At 41.6% G+C, this 14,073-nt stretch overlaps 1 protein-coding gene across 1 annotated transcript; it reads right to left on the bottom strand.

Moving 5' to 3' along the window:
• Positions 1 to 6,781: 6,781 nt before the first annotated feature.
• htr1ab (5-hydroxytryptamine (serotonin) receptor 1A b) lies at positions 6,782 to 8,005 on the bottom strand. The gene has a single exon (XM_063011676.1). It carries the CDS (start codon positions 8,003 to 8,005, stop codon positions 6,782 to 6,784), a length of 1,224 nt encoding a protein of 407 aa, XP_062867746.1.
• Between the last annotated feature and the right edge of the window lie 6,068 nt (positions 8,006 to 14,073).

The following is a 14,073-nucleotide window of genomic DNA, read 5'->3' on the forward strand; positions in this document are numbered from 1 at the left end:
TCGCAGGGCTTCGTCACTCCCTCAGACACAGCTCATCATGTCTGTCTAGATGCCTGCCAGGCAGATAGCACCCCTGAGACGCTAGCGTAATAGACCGCTCCTCCACCCGAGCACCTTTATTGCATCTATAATGTATAAATCTCAGCGTGATCTGTCCTGTAATGAGATCTTAAATCTCCCACACACTTTAAAAAGACAAAAACGGTTTGTCGGCGCCTCAGGTTCATTTTTCATGGCTGGAATAACTGCAATTAGGAATCTGTCAAAGTTAAAGCTGTTTGTATCGGAGAGTTCGGATAGCGAAGTGACGGGTGCGATTCCTGTGCAAGAAGTTCAGGAACCATCTGTTCACCTTCTCCAGGAATTATTTCTCTGTGTGGAACGTCGCTGTGGAATTAATGGTGCGTTTGGTTCTAACAGTCCTGCCAGCTCTAGTGGTCACAGTGAGAACTGCAATTTGAAATAGTTAAAGTACACCGATCAGCCATAACATTAAAACCACCTCCTTGTTTCTACACTCACTGTCCATTTTATCAGATCCACTTACCATATAGAAGCACTTTGTAGTTCTACAATTACTGACTGTAGTCCATCTGTTTCTCTACATGCTTTGTTATCCCCCTTCATGCTGTTCTTCAATGGTCAGGACCCCCACAGAGCAGGTATTATTTAGGTGGTGGATCATTCTCAGCACTGCAGTGACACTGACATGGTGGTGGTGTGTTAGTGTGTGTTGTGCTGGTATGAGTGGATTAGATTTTTAAAATACGGTGTCCACTCACTGTCCACTCTATTAGACACTCCTACCTAGTTGGTCCACCTTGTAGATGTAAAGTCAGAGATGATCGCTCATCTATTGCTGCTGTATGAGTCGGTCATCTTCTAGACCTTCATCAGTGGTCACAGGATGCTGCCCACGGGGCGCTGTTGGCTGGATATTTTTGGTTGGTGGACTATTGTCAGTCCAGCAGTGACAGTGAGGTGATCCACTCATACCAGCACAACACACACTAACAAACCAGCACCATGTCAGTGTCACTGCAGTGCTGAGAATGATCCACCACCTAAATAATACCTGCTCTGTGGCGGTCCTGTGGGGGTCCTGACCATTGAAGAACAGGGTGAAAGCATGCAGAGAAACAGATGGACTACAGTCAGTAATTGTAGAACTACAAAGTGCTTCTATATGGTAAGTGGAGCTGATAAAATGGACAGTGAGTGTAGAAACAAGGAGGTGGTTTTAATGTTATGGCTGATCAGTGTAAATACTCCAGTTTGTTTACAGGTTTGTTCTGCCGAGTGCCTAGTTTGCGGTTCTGACAGATTCCCTGTATGAACCTACAGAAGACCTTCACCTAGCTCAGCGTGGGCGTTTTTTATTGTTGTTGTTGTGTTATTTTATAAGGAATCTTTCTGAACTGTCTTCTCAGAATCAGACGCTGTTTAATCCTCGCCTCTCACCCAGCAGAGATTCTCAGAGCTTTTCAAGCTCCTCAGCGATAACGATGGAACATCAAGAGAACCGAGCAGCCGAACGCGCTGCAAATGAACATGGTTCTAAATTTACACCAGGAGAATGTGGAAAAGCTCGACTCATGGTAGGTTTGTTCTTCTGCCTCGCTGATGTTTTGATTTTTAAAAGATGCTGGTGTGCAGGAGCATTTCAGGAGCACATCAGGAGCATATCAGGAGCATTTTTAGGAGCATGTCAGGAGCATTTCAGGAGCATGTAAAGAGCATGTCAGGAGCATTTCAGGAGCATGTAAAGAGCACGCCAGGAGCATTTCAGGAACATGTCAGGAGCAAGTCAGGAGCATTTCAGGAACATTTCAGGAACATGTCAGGAGCAAGTCAGGAGCACGTCAGGAGCATGTCAGGAGCATTTCAGGAACATGTCAGGAGCATTTCAGGAGCATGTAAAGAGCATGTCAGGAGCATGTCAGGAGCATGTAAAGAGCATGTCAGGAGCATTTCAGGAACATGTCAGGAGCATTTCAGGAGCATGTAAAGAGCATTTCAGGAACATGTCAGGAGCATTTCAGGAACATGTCAGGAGCATGTAAGGAGCATGTCAGGAGCACGTAAAGAGCATGTCAGGAGCATGTCAGGAGCACGTCCGGTCTAGACGGCAGACGGAGTGCTACGTTGGTCCTGATCCAGAAGAACCTTTGTGTAAATCATCAGATCTCGGCGTGGGCTGGATTGGATTTGTTGCTGTAAATTCAGGAGGGAAACGTTTATGAATGTGTGATCAGATCAGCCTGTCCTGGATCCAACATCTCGTCGCCTCGCCCTGCTCCCCAAACACAGCGCTCATAATGCCGCAATCTGTCAGCCTCCGGAATTTAACCAGGCGCGAAAGGTTCCATCTGACGAGTTTTCTCATCGACAATAAATTCAATGGCTGGGTGGACAGCTTCGGGGTCCTGGGTTTGATCCTCACCTCACCTGTTCATGTCTCTGCAGAAATTGGCATGTTTGCCTGGGAATTTCACCAGTACGATGACTTTGGAAATCAATTATTTCTACGATTGCTCATTATCTGCTTTATTTTTGTGCTTCACTTGGCAGAATCAGTGCAGTTTAATCAATTTTATTGGTTTTCTGACACTAACTTGACTTTTTAATGCGGCCTGCGTCAGAGATGTTCACAAGTCACAAACTACGAGTCCGAGTCGAGTCACAAGTCATTAGGCTAGAGTCCGAGTCGAGTCCCGAGTCAATATAATCTACACAAAACATATATTGGAAATGTAGCGTAGAAATAAACAAATAATCTGTAAGTTCAGATAAAAAACAACAACAGATTAGTGAGTGTATTTAGCCGTTGTACTTTATGCCTTTACTTTCCTCTGTACCAGTTAAAAGCTTCAACTGATGTTTTGTTATTATTGCGGCCAAAATCCCAAACACGGCAAAATATCCATAACCACTGCTTACCTTAGCTTCTGTTGTTCCAGATGCTATTAAATTTATAAGCGTGTGTCCCATTAGGAATATAATCCGTTATTTTGTAAATGTGCTTATAATTAAAAACCTCCAAACTTTTCCCGGTTGTGAAGTAAAACAGGAAGTCGTTAGAAAGCCGATCGAGCGTTTCATTACCACGTCATCTGTGTGACACTGCAAACTGAATAAATGCAAATAACAGCATTTCTTACTAACAATTACAATCAGAAGATCTGATTGGTTCAGAAAGCGGTTCTTACAATCATTAGCACCAATTCTGTAGGAGCGTTCCATTCACATTATCGGTTACTGTGAAGTGCACTACGTAGGCAGCGACGCTTCATCACTACGCCGGAAGCTGGCTGAAACATTTACCCATTGCGTGTGTTGTGGGTGAAGACGACCGGAGCGTTATTATTATTAGAGAGCAGAAAATGACACGATCAGAATGATGTCGGATCATATATATATATATATATATATATATATAATTGTCACACGTAACTAATGGTGCTGACTTTTGTTGTCCACGAGTCATTTTATGTGAGTCACGAGTTGAGTCTGAGTCATTTGAAACGAGTCCGAGTTGAGTCTGAAGTCGCTGTGTGACTCGAGTCCCCATCTCTGGTCTGCGTGTCCTCAATTGGTTTGAGCCGAGAACTTTGTGAAGGCCATTTCAAAAGCTCAGTTTAGCTCATTTTTAGCTGTTCCACAACCAGTTCGTGGGTGTTTAGAGTTGTATTATGTAATGTCCTGCTGGAATGTTCATTTACTACCAAATGTACTGATCATACCTCCACCTGCATGATCACCACGAGATATGGTGTTGCTAGGTTCATAACCCTCATAATGTTGATCATATGTATCCAAATGTGATAGGTGCTAATTGGCAGCAATTGAGAGTTAAGGGCCTTGCTCAAGGGCCCAGCAGTGGCAAGCTGGTAGATGTAAGGCTTGAGTTATCTTCTGATCATTAGTCCTGTTCCTTAACCTCTGAGCTTCCACTATTTAATGTACTGATGATCGTATGTGGCAGTTAAATTGTATTAAAAAATAACTAGCACATAAAACACTGAAAGTCTTAAAACTCTGGAATCTTTTCTTTGTACTTTTGTTTGTCAGTAAAATAAAGGTTCACAAGAATGAACAAAAATTCATTTTAAATTTGTGGAATAACTGAAACTGCTCATAAATCCTAATTTACTGCCTGTATATCGACCCATTTACCCTTAATTTTATTCCTTCCTCTTAAATGAATCATTGCACTCACTTCCATCCCATTTCCTCCAAGGATCTTCACATTTTTTCCCTAAATAATTAAATAAAGAGCGGGTTCGGCTGTCCAGCACAAAGACAGAGCCGCCCTTCCTTCTTTTACAGTTTCATAATCGCTCCTCATAACCTACAGTCATTTACACCAATCAGTCATAACATTAAAACCACCTCCTTGTTTCTACACTCACTGTCCATTTTATCAGCTCCACTTACCATATAGAAGCACTTTGTAGTTCTACAATTACTGACTGTAGTCCATCTGTTTCTGTTTCAATGGTCAGGACCACCACAGAGCAGGTATTATTTAGGTGGTGGATCATTCTCAGCACTGCAGTGACACTGACATGGTGGTGGTGTGTTAGTGTGTGTTGTGCTGGTGTGAGTGGATCAGACACAGCAGTGCTGCTGGAGTTTTTAAACACCTCACTGTCACTGCTGGACTGAGAATAGTCCACCAACCAAAAATATCCAGCCAACAGCGCCCCGTGGGCAGCGTCCTGTGACCACTGATGAAGGTCTAGAAGATGACCGACTCAAACAGCAGCAATAGATGAGCGATCGTCTCTGACTTTACATCTACAAGGTGGACCAACTAGGTAGGAGTGTCTAATAGAGTGGACAGTGAGTGGACATTGTATTTAAAAACTCCAGCATTGCTGCTGTGTCTGATCCACTCATACCAGCACAACACACACTAACACACCACCACCATGTCAGTGTCACTGCAGTGCTGAGAATGATCCACCGCCTAAATAATACCTGCTCTGTGGTGGTCCTGACCATTAAAGAACAGGGTGAAAGGCTGATAAAATGGACAGTAAGTGTAGAAAGAAGGAGGTGGTTTTAATGTTATGGCTGATCATAGAGTTAAAAAATCGTGGACACTTTTTTAAGAACCCTCGTATATAAATACTATATACTGTAATCAGAAGGTCACTGGTTCCAGCTCCAATGCTGCTTGGTCACCACTGTTGGCCTTGGAAAGCAAATGAAAATCGCACTTCACATGGGTTTTAAGATAAGAATCACTTCCTGTACCTGCTTTATTCTTCATCCACTCAGTTCATTAGGTAGAAGTTTTTCCACAAGGTGGCACTCTTACAACTCGAAGTATTTTTGTGTCCAGTCATACCAGTAAAGTTTTTTTTTTTAAGTGTAAACAAAATGGACGTTTTACATCCACCACTCTGAAGGGTGTTTGTAGTTTTTATTTTATTTTACATGAGAAAGAAAACACATGTAAAAAATACACAATGTTGAATTGTGTACCTTAAATAAGTATAATGATAATGTACAGTATATAATTTCCCATGTAAAAATACACACATCAGATGTACAGAAAACAAACCCTTGATGGTACCAACACAGCAACAGATTGTTCTTCTGTTTCTGCAAATATTTCACTGATCGCAGTGTAATAAATCAGATGAATGAATAAATAAATAAATAAATAAATAAATAAATAAATAAATAAAATATTTATATATAAATAAATGCACTATTGATTAATGTTTGTTTTTGCTCTTGGCTATTTTGAGCTGTTTGTGTATATAAATCAGTTCTGTTGGTTTTAATTATTAGGGATCATCAGTGATTTAAAAACTAAAGCTAAAAGGTTCAAAAATAGTCTTTCATTCAAATCCGTGTCCCAAACACCCACATATTTGAACATAATTAACAGGTAATTATGAGCTAAATGTATAATTTCTTCATTTGTTTTTTTGCTCATTGTACCTGGGTGGTTCTGAACCTTGAGGTGGAATAAAGTGGAATCTATTATACAAACAGTTAATATATGAGGAGTTCTAATCAGATATATCTGATGGATTCTGCTCTTTTATTAAACAACATAATTAAATTTGAGGCTCTCTCATGCTCGTGATGATATCAGTCATGTAATGCAATCCTTCTTTTGCAATCTTTTCAATGCAATTCATTCATTTGCATGAGCTAGTGTTACAATATTACAATATTATATATTATATTATAATACACACATCACTTTTTCTGCTGTTAATCTTAAAATGATGAATTTAAATGATGTTGCACTTTATTACATGAAATCTCTTCAATAATGTGCTGACGGGATGAGAAGTGGGATTGTGGTGGGGCTGTGAAAATAAAAAGGCCTTAAAATGGGCTCGTCATCCATCCTGACCAGAGTTTCCAGAGACCAGTTTGTTTCTCCTGGCGTATAATTTATTGTTCGCTTGCAGAACGTGAGCATAACTTTCCCAAACCAGTAAAAAATCTTGTTAGAATTACTGACCTCTCTATGTGTTGGATGTTTGTCCATGATCTAATGTTTGGCACACATTATTTCTGTATTTTTATTATCTGGACTATGTTCTGTATATTTTTCTCAGTACCGTTTTGTTTTAAAACAGTTCAGAGGTTGTACATGTGAGGAGGAATGTCCTAGCAAATGTCCCTAAAAAAGCTTCAGGTCCACCTTAAGGTTAGGTACTCACTCCACAGTTAGAATACCACTGACCTAAAGAACTGTCCTTGCAGGACCTTCTCTTCTATTTCGACGAATGAAGGATGGTAAATGAGTTCATTTCCGACAAAAGTGGCATTTGAGGATTTTTTGGAAGGCGTTCTGGAAGTCCTTGTTGAAGTACGCGTAGATGATGGGGTTGAGCAGGGAGTTGGAGTAGCCCAGCCAGTCGATCACATCTATGAGCCACACAGGCATGTAACAGGACTGGCAGAATGGGTTCACCAGGGCTTTAATGAAGAACGGCAGCCAGCAAAGTATGAAGGTGCCCATGATGATGCCCAGCGTCTTTACGGTTTTGCGCTCCCGCGCCAGCGCCAGTTTGCGCTTCGCATCTGTGCTCTTCTCGTTTCTGTTCTCGAACAGCGGCGCGGTGCTGGGTGTGTTCGGTAACGGAAGGTCGTGCTTTGAAGATCCGTGAACTTCCAGAATCTCTAGAGACTCTCCGTCGTCCGAGTGCTTGACCGCGCCGTTGACGCACGATGCCGGTTTGGGTTCTACGCTGCTGCGCCAGGTTTTCCCGGTTTGCTCCGGGTTGGTAGACACTGTCAGGCAGGTGACTTTCTTCTTCTCGGTCCGGCGCACGGTTTTACGGATCCGAAACCGAGCTGCTTTGAAGATGCGCCCGTACAGCACGAGCATGAGGATGAGCGGGATGTAGAATGCGCCAAATGTAGAGTAGATGGTGTACCAGGGATCGTCACTGATCGAGCAAACGTCCGTCGAGTTCTCCATTGTTTTGCTGTTAGGCTGTGATTTCATGATCAGCATAGGTGGCACGGATATCGAGAAACCAACCAGCCAGGTGACACCGATCAGAACCGCCGCACGCTTCAGAGTCCGTTTCTTCATATAGTCTATGGGGTCGGTGATCGCCCAGTACCTATCCAGCGCAATTGCGCACAGATGCAGAATCGAAGATGTGCAACACAACACGTCCAGCGAGATAAATATATCACACGCGACCTGTCCGAGTCTCCACTTGTTCAGAACTTGTCGCAGACACGCCATGGGCATTACGAGCACCGACACCATAAGATCCGTTACAGCTAGAGATCCGATTAAGTAGTTCTGCACGTTTTGCAGCGACCTCTCCAAAGCGATCGCCGCCACGACGCACGCGTTTCCAAACACGGAGCACAGAATAAGCGCACCGATCAGAACCGATGTAGAGATCTGGTACCACAGGGGCACCTCCTCGGTCGCGGTTTGCTCCAAATTGCTGTGATTTGACCAAATCTCGGACGCGTTCTTGGTCCCATCCATGTCGCGCAAATCCATCCGAGTGCGCAAAAATAAAATAAAGTCGGAAAAGATTCGTTCACACTCCCGACCAAACCTCCTCTGTTCTCCACTACTGTACTGCACTGAGCTAAACACTCTACTGAACTCCTTCAGCAGGAGCGCACAGGAACCGAGCCATGCACATCGTCTCACCGGCGCCTTGTGACGGGCGGGAGGGCATTTATACTCGCACCCGGTCAGACGTCAGATACCTACGCAGGTGCATTAAAGTTCAAACCCTATGCGCATCTGTGCATGGCACTGTGCCTGTGATCTTTCATCTCTAAATAAACCCCTTTGTCCAAAAACTTTTGACCTCAGTCTTTTTCCTCACTAGACGGACTTCTGCTTTGTAGAGTTTAATCAATCTTCAAAACATCCTTTGATGGGGTTAAAGCAGAAGCCATGATCTTAAAAACACCGTCCCAACACTTCATTTTAATCTAATTAATTATTTAAAACCCAGTTTGAAAAAGTCCTACTGAAAACCTAATAGTGTCTGGTACTATGTGAAGATGCATTTTAAGGTAAAAAGCGCCAACACCACAGTTGACAGTAGGTACAGTGTTGTTGGGTTTGAATGCCATAAAAGTTTCTGACAACAAAACTGTTCTCCAAAAATTCCTTTTATCTGTCCTTTTAACGAAGATACAACTACAGTCTGGCTGGTGTAACTTCCTCAGCCACTGCACCTCCACTGCTACCCTGTCAAAAACTTAAAACATCCTGCACCCACTCCAAACCGTGCATTCGTCACCCGCTTCCTTTCGCTCGCTGGAGGCGGAGTCTCACAGACAACCGTATCATGTACGGAGAGACATGCTATGTCCTTCTGTGAGTTCCCCAACCCTTGACCAGCCACCAGAAGTCACATTTGCAGCAGCAGTAAGGAAGCCTGTCAAACCAATATCGACACACATACACACACCAATTCACCTATAGGGCAATTCGGTGACTCCAATTAACCTGACTGCATGTTTTTAGACCGTGGGAGGAAACCGGAGCTCCTGGAGGAAACCCACGCAGATACGGGGAGAACTTGCAAACTTTACACAGAAAGGACCCGGACCGCCCTGCCAGGGGATCAAATCCAGGACCTTCTTCATCTTATACTGTGCAACGATAATAAAGGTATTCTATTCTATAATTAATTTATGAATTAGCACGTTTGTTTGTTTGTTTATTAGGATTTTATTGTCATGTTTTACACTTTGGTTACATTCATGACAGGAACAGTAGTTACTCATTACACAAGGTTCATCTGTTCACAAGTTTATATCGAACACAGTCATGGACAATTTAGTGTCTCCAGTTCACCTCACTTGCACCTTTTTGGACTGTGGGAGGAAACCGGAGCACCTGGAGGAAACCCACGCAGACACGGGGAGAACATGCAAACTCCACACAGAAAGGACCCGGACCGCCCCACCTGGGGATCAAACCCAGGACCTTCTTGCTGTGAGGCGACAGTGCTACCCACTTAGCCACCGTGCCGCCCAATTAACATATGAGCATTTTATCCCAATAATCAATCAATATTTCTTCTTTGTGCTGTTATTAATACAGTGAAATACAGTGCACAAGACTTTCTGTTTTAATAATATGCATTATACTTACTGTCCCAACTGTTTTGGATTGTGGGTTCCCACACTTTCTGAGACTAAAAAGTCGTGAAAATACACAGAACACGATCAGGTGCATTTTTGGCTGTCAAAAGTACATGGACAATTTTATCGTGCATGCATAATCCATAACGCATCATCATTATAATGCCTCCACTTCAAAGGAAAATCGATTTTCTCCAGCTGATAATTGTTCTCATTCTCTCAAGACTTGGTATCAGGCGGGAGAGCTCGTACTGTCGAGTGACTCCAGCGGTCGAGCTGAAACCACTAAAAGCCACTCAACACGGCCGACTGATACGACCGTCTCCATAGTGACACTCAGAGGTTGCAAACTCCGGGTATGAGGGGCAATTATCTGATCAAAAGCCTGGGACAAAAGAGAGAGGGTCACGTGAAAACCTCCAGCCGGACAGACTGGACCAGGGGTGTTATGGTCCTCGCACACAGAGCACAGAGCGGGCTTCACGTTTTCATCCGTTCATTCCTCATTTCTGGTCGGTTCTGGCGCCAATCCATCACAGGGCATCACACACTCCCAAATTCACTGAATTACCCATAATAAGGGGCAGTTTAAATCCACTTTACCTATTGCATGTTTTTGAAGGTGGTAGGAAACCAGACCCACAAGGACACAGAAAAAACATGCCAAACTCTTCAGGATCGAACCTAGGCCCTCAGGAAATTAGTGCTGAACTGTACCCACACTACCAGCAATATCACTGCGCCACCGATGTTCACCATTCATTCACTAATCTTGGTCTGGACGCAATATTGAAAACACAGGGCATGTGGTGGCGACACCATGGGGAAGGTGCCAGTTCATAACAGGGCACAAAGACAATAACCAAAAGTGAGGATTGAACCTTTGTTCTTGAAGCTGTGTGGCTTCAAGTTGATGGTGCACAGCTCCAGGGTCCAAAAGACCAGGGTTGAATAATTACCTCTGGTTACTATCAGTGTGTATTTTGGTATGTTCTCTCTGTGGGTTACTTCTGGAAATTGTCAGTATTTGCTTCTCTTTATTTTCAAACTGTGAGTAATTAAATGGCTCCACACCAACTGCAACCCTGACCATGATCTAGTGTTAACAAAAGATAAATAAACAGAAGAATGAAACCAACTGTTTTTAAAAGCACAGAGTATGTTTGCGATGTGATGGATGGGATGAGGGACGTTTTATGCCCTCATTGTGTCCTGTGGTTCCAGGTAGGCTCCAGGTCCACAGATCAGAATAAAGTAGTTACTTTTACCGTCTACTGTACACAAAACTGTGAAAAGATGAATGGAATCCAGAGAAATCCCAGTCCGTGTAGGGCAAGACAAAAAAAAAACCTGTTGAATGTGCGTGACCTTCAAGCCCTCTGACAGCACTGCATGAGAAACCATCATGCTACTGTGATAAATACAGCCACAACGGTCCACCGCTGCATCCGGAAATGCGTCCTATACATTTTAGTTGTTTTTTCGATATCTAAGTTTGGAGAAACCTCCGCCAGCTAAACATGAGTAAATGAATGAGTTTGACGCCTGGTTCATGAGGTGATTCATGTATAACAAAAACCATCCATCAATAAAATATTGGGACTCAATAACATGCACAAACTTCTGAGTAGCCAGGTTGCTCTTTCCCCTACAGCACTCCACACATGGTTGCCAGGAACACGATTTTCCAGGCTTCTTTCCAATCATTTACTTATTTACATTTTTGCTTTGACATGCAAAGCTTGGATTTTTGGCATATTATACATTAGAAGGGCGGCACGGTGGCTAAGTGGGTAGCACTGTCGCCTCACAGCAAGAAGGTCCCGAGTTCGATCCCCTGGTGGGGCGGTCCGGGTCCTTTCCGTGTGGAGTTTGCATGTTCTCCCCGTGTCGGTTTCCTCCGGGTGCTCCGGTTTCCTCTCACAGTCCAAAGACATGCAAGTGAGGTGAACTGGAGACACTAAATTGTCCATGACTGTGTTTGATATTAAACTTGTGACCTGATGAATCTTGTGTAATGAGTAACTACCGTTCCCGTCATGAACGTAACCAAAGTGTAAAACATGACGGTAAAATCCTAATAAACAAACAAACAAACAAACATATATTAGAATATTTTCATAGCAGATATGATAATTGGTTTTCTATACATTCCCTTAAACAAAAAGAAATAACGTAGCAGTAAAGTGTCTAAAAATGTTCAGTTCTGTCTATGTTTACTGTAAATGTGCTACATATCGTGGTGTGTGTGTGTGTGTGTGTGTGTGTGTTTTCTCAATTTAAAGAAATGCTAGTTGATGCGTTAGCACGTTAGCATGTTAACAGTAATGCTAGCTGTTTTAAAAAAGCAAAACAGCGAAGTTTCTGCATTTGGCTTCTGAAAATCCTGAACATGCGACTGCTGCCACCTGCTGTACCTGAAAACCTGAGCTGGAAACATGAAAAAGCATTTCATTACAATTAAAATACAGAAATTTGTTTGTTTATTAGGATTTTAACGTCATGTTTTACACCTTTCGGTTACATTCATGACAGAAACGGTAGTTACTCATTACACAAGATTCATCAGGTCACAAGTTTAATATTAAACCACTGATTCTTGAGATAAGGGACAAATGAATTTTATTTCTTCAATTTAAAAGTAAAATACTACATCAATTTGAAATTGATATATTTATAGACAAAGGTTTTAACTAATTAACTGTGAAAGGGAACTGGTTTTTCCTAATACAATTTTTATCAAAATTGACATTATTTCACTTCATAACTTGATTAATGTCAACTCCGTCAGACACAAAAAAGAATGCTATTTTAATTTGATCAGTACTACATGAGTGTAAAGACCTCAAGTATCTAATAACGGTGTTCTGTAACAGAGTTAAGTAATACAATTAATTGTATACATTTTTGTTCAAATTTCATTGTGAAATTCCTACATTTTGTATATTTATTGTTATTATTAAGCATATACAATCAATGTCCTTAAGCAAAAAAAGACACCCCAGGTAACAAAATTACGTTCTGAGAACGTTCCCCAAACGTTCCATTTAGGTTGTGGGAACGTTGCATTGGAATGTTCCCTCAACGTTATTTTGTCCAGTTTTCTTGATGTTCTCAGAACGTTTTTTTAAAGTTATGAAAACGTTCATAGAACGTTACCTAAACCTCATTTGCAACCATAATTTAACGTTCTGGGAACGTTGTCTTGGAATGTTCTAAGAACATATTAAATAAGGTCCTCTGAACGTTCCCTTAACATTCCATTTTGGTTGTATGAATGTTTTATTAGAACATTCCTTCAATGTTATTTTGTCAGTTTTTTTGTCAGTTTTCTTAATATTCTCAAGACATTTAATACAAGTTATAGAACATACCCTAAAACATTTTTAAATGTTACTTTAACATACTGTAGCGTCAGTGGGAGGAGCCGGCAAGGGCTATACCCAGAAAGCCTTGCGGCCGTGGTATCCAGGCTTACCGTCAGCGTGTATCCCAGTGTGGGAGACTGGGTGGCTGCGGTGAGAGCTGGATAGGCAGCTTATGTGTTTGTCTGTTGTATGGATGTATGTGTGCATGAATGAGTGTACGTACGTCTTAAACCACTGAGAGAGCTCACTCGAGGCCCCGACGCTCGCCTTCCTGCTCGCCGGCGCCACAATACTTTAAACATAACTACAGATACTGTTAATCCAAGACAATGTTAATCCCTCTGTCTCTGTGATATATTGGATGAAGGAGATTGCAGGCAGAGAGAGAATCCGTTTAACTCTGCACATTTATTCTAAACAAACAAACACACACACACACACACATTCATGCTTCCAACCCGTTACATGTGCATTCACTTAGTAATTCTACCCTCATTATCTTATATAGTCATTAAGTATTTACTGCCACCTTCTAACCGTTAACTAACTTAAAGTTATATATCACCAAATACAATTCTAATATACTACAGTCCTGAACCCCCCCAACCCCCTCAGACATTACCATTCATTAAAAAAATATCTGAATCACTCTGATAACATTTGCTATGATGGCCTAATTCAAACAATTCATGTGATAATACTGACATAAGCTGAGGCAAAATCAATGCAAACATATTTATTTAAAAAATGTTTTATCATCATTAATCAAATTCAATTGAATGAACGAAAAATGAAAAAAGAACAATCCCTCAATTTTTCTATCCATTATAAACTGAAGTAAAATTAGTTAGAATATATTGTATTTATTACATGTTATTATTATTATTATTATCAAGCAATTAATTTAAATTAATCAATGGAAAATAGAAAATATATATATTAATTCTAATGTAAATGAATAAATGGAAAATAGGGAAAAAACCAAATAAAGTTAGGTAGTAATTCAGGGCATCTTTGCATTCTCCACCTGCAAAGTAAACAAAGAGGGTTTTTTTAAGTATTTCTGCATATTTATCAGTACATGTAAAAC

Source organism: Trichomycterus rosablanca, chromosome 16 (assembly GCF_030014385.1).
Source record: "Trichomycterus rosablanca isolate fTriRos1 chromosome 16, fTriRos1.hap1, whole genome shotgun sequence".
In the NCBI taxonomy this organism is placed as follows: Eukaryota; Metazoa; Chordata; class Actinopteri; order Siluriformes; family Trichomycteridae; genus Trichomycterus; species Trichomycterus rosablanca.

Bases quoted from the DNA above. Each gene is read 5' to 3' on its own strand.
- htr1ab (XM_063011676.1), bottom strand. From the start codon at position 8,005: ATGGATTTGCGCGACATGGATGGGACCAAGAACGCGTCCGAGATTTGG.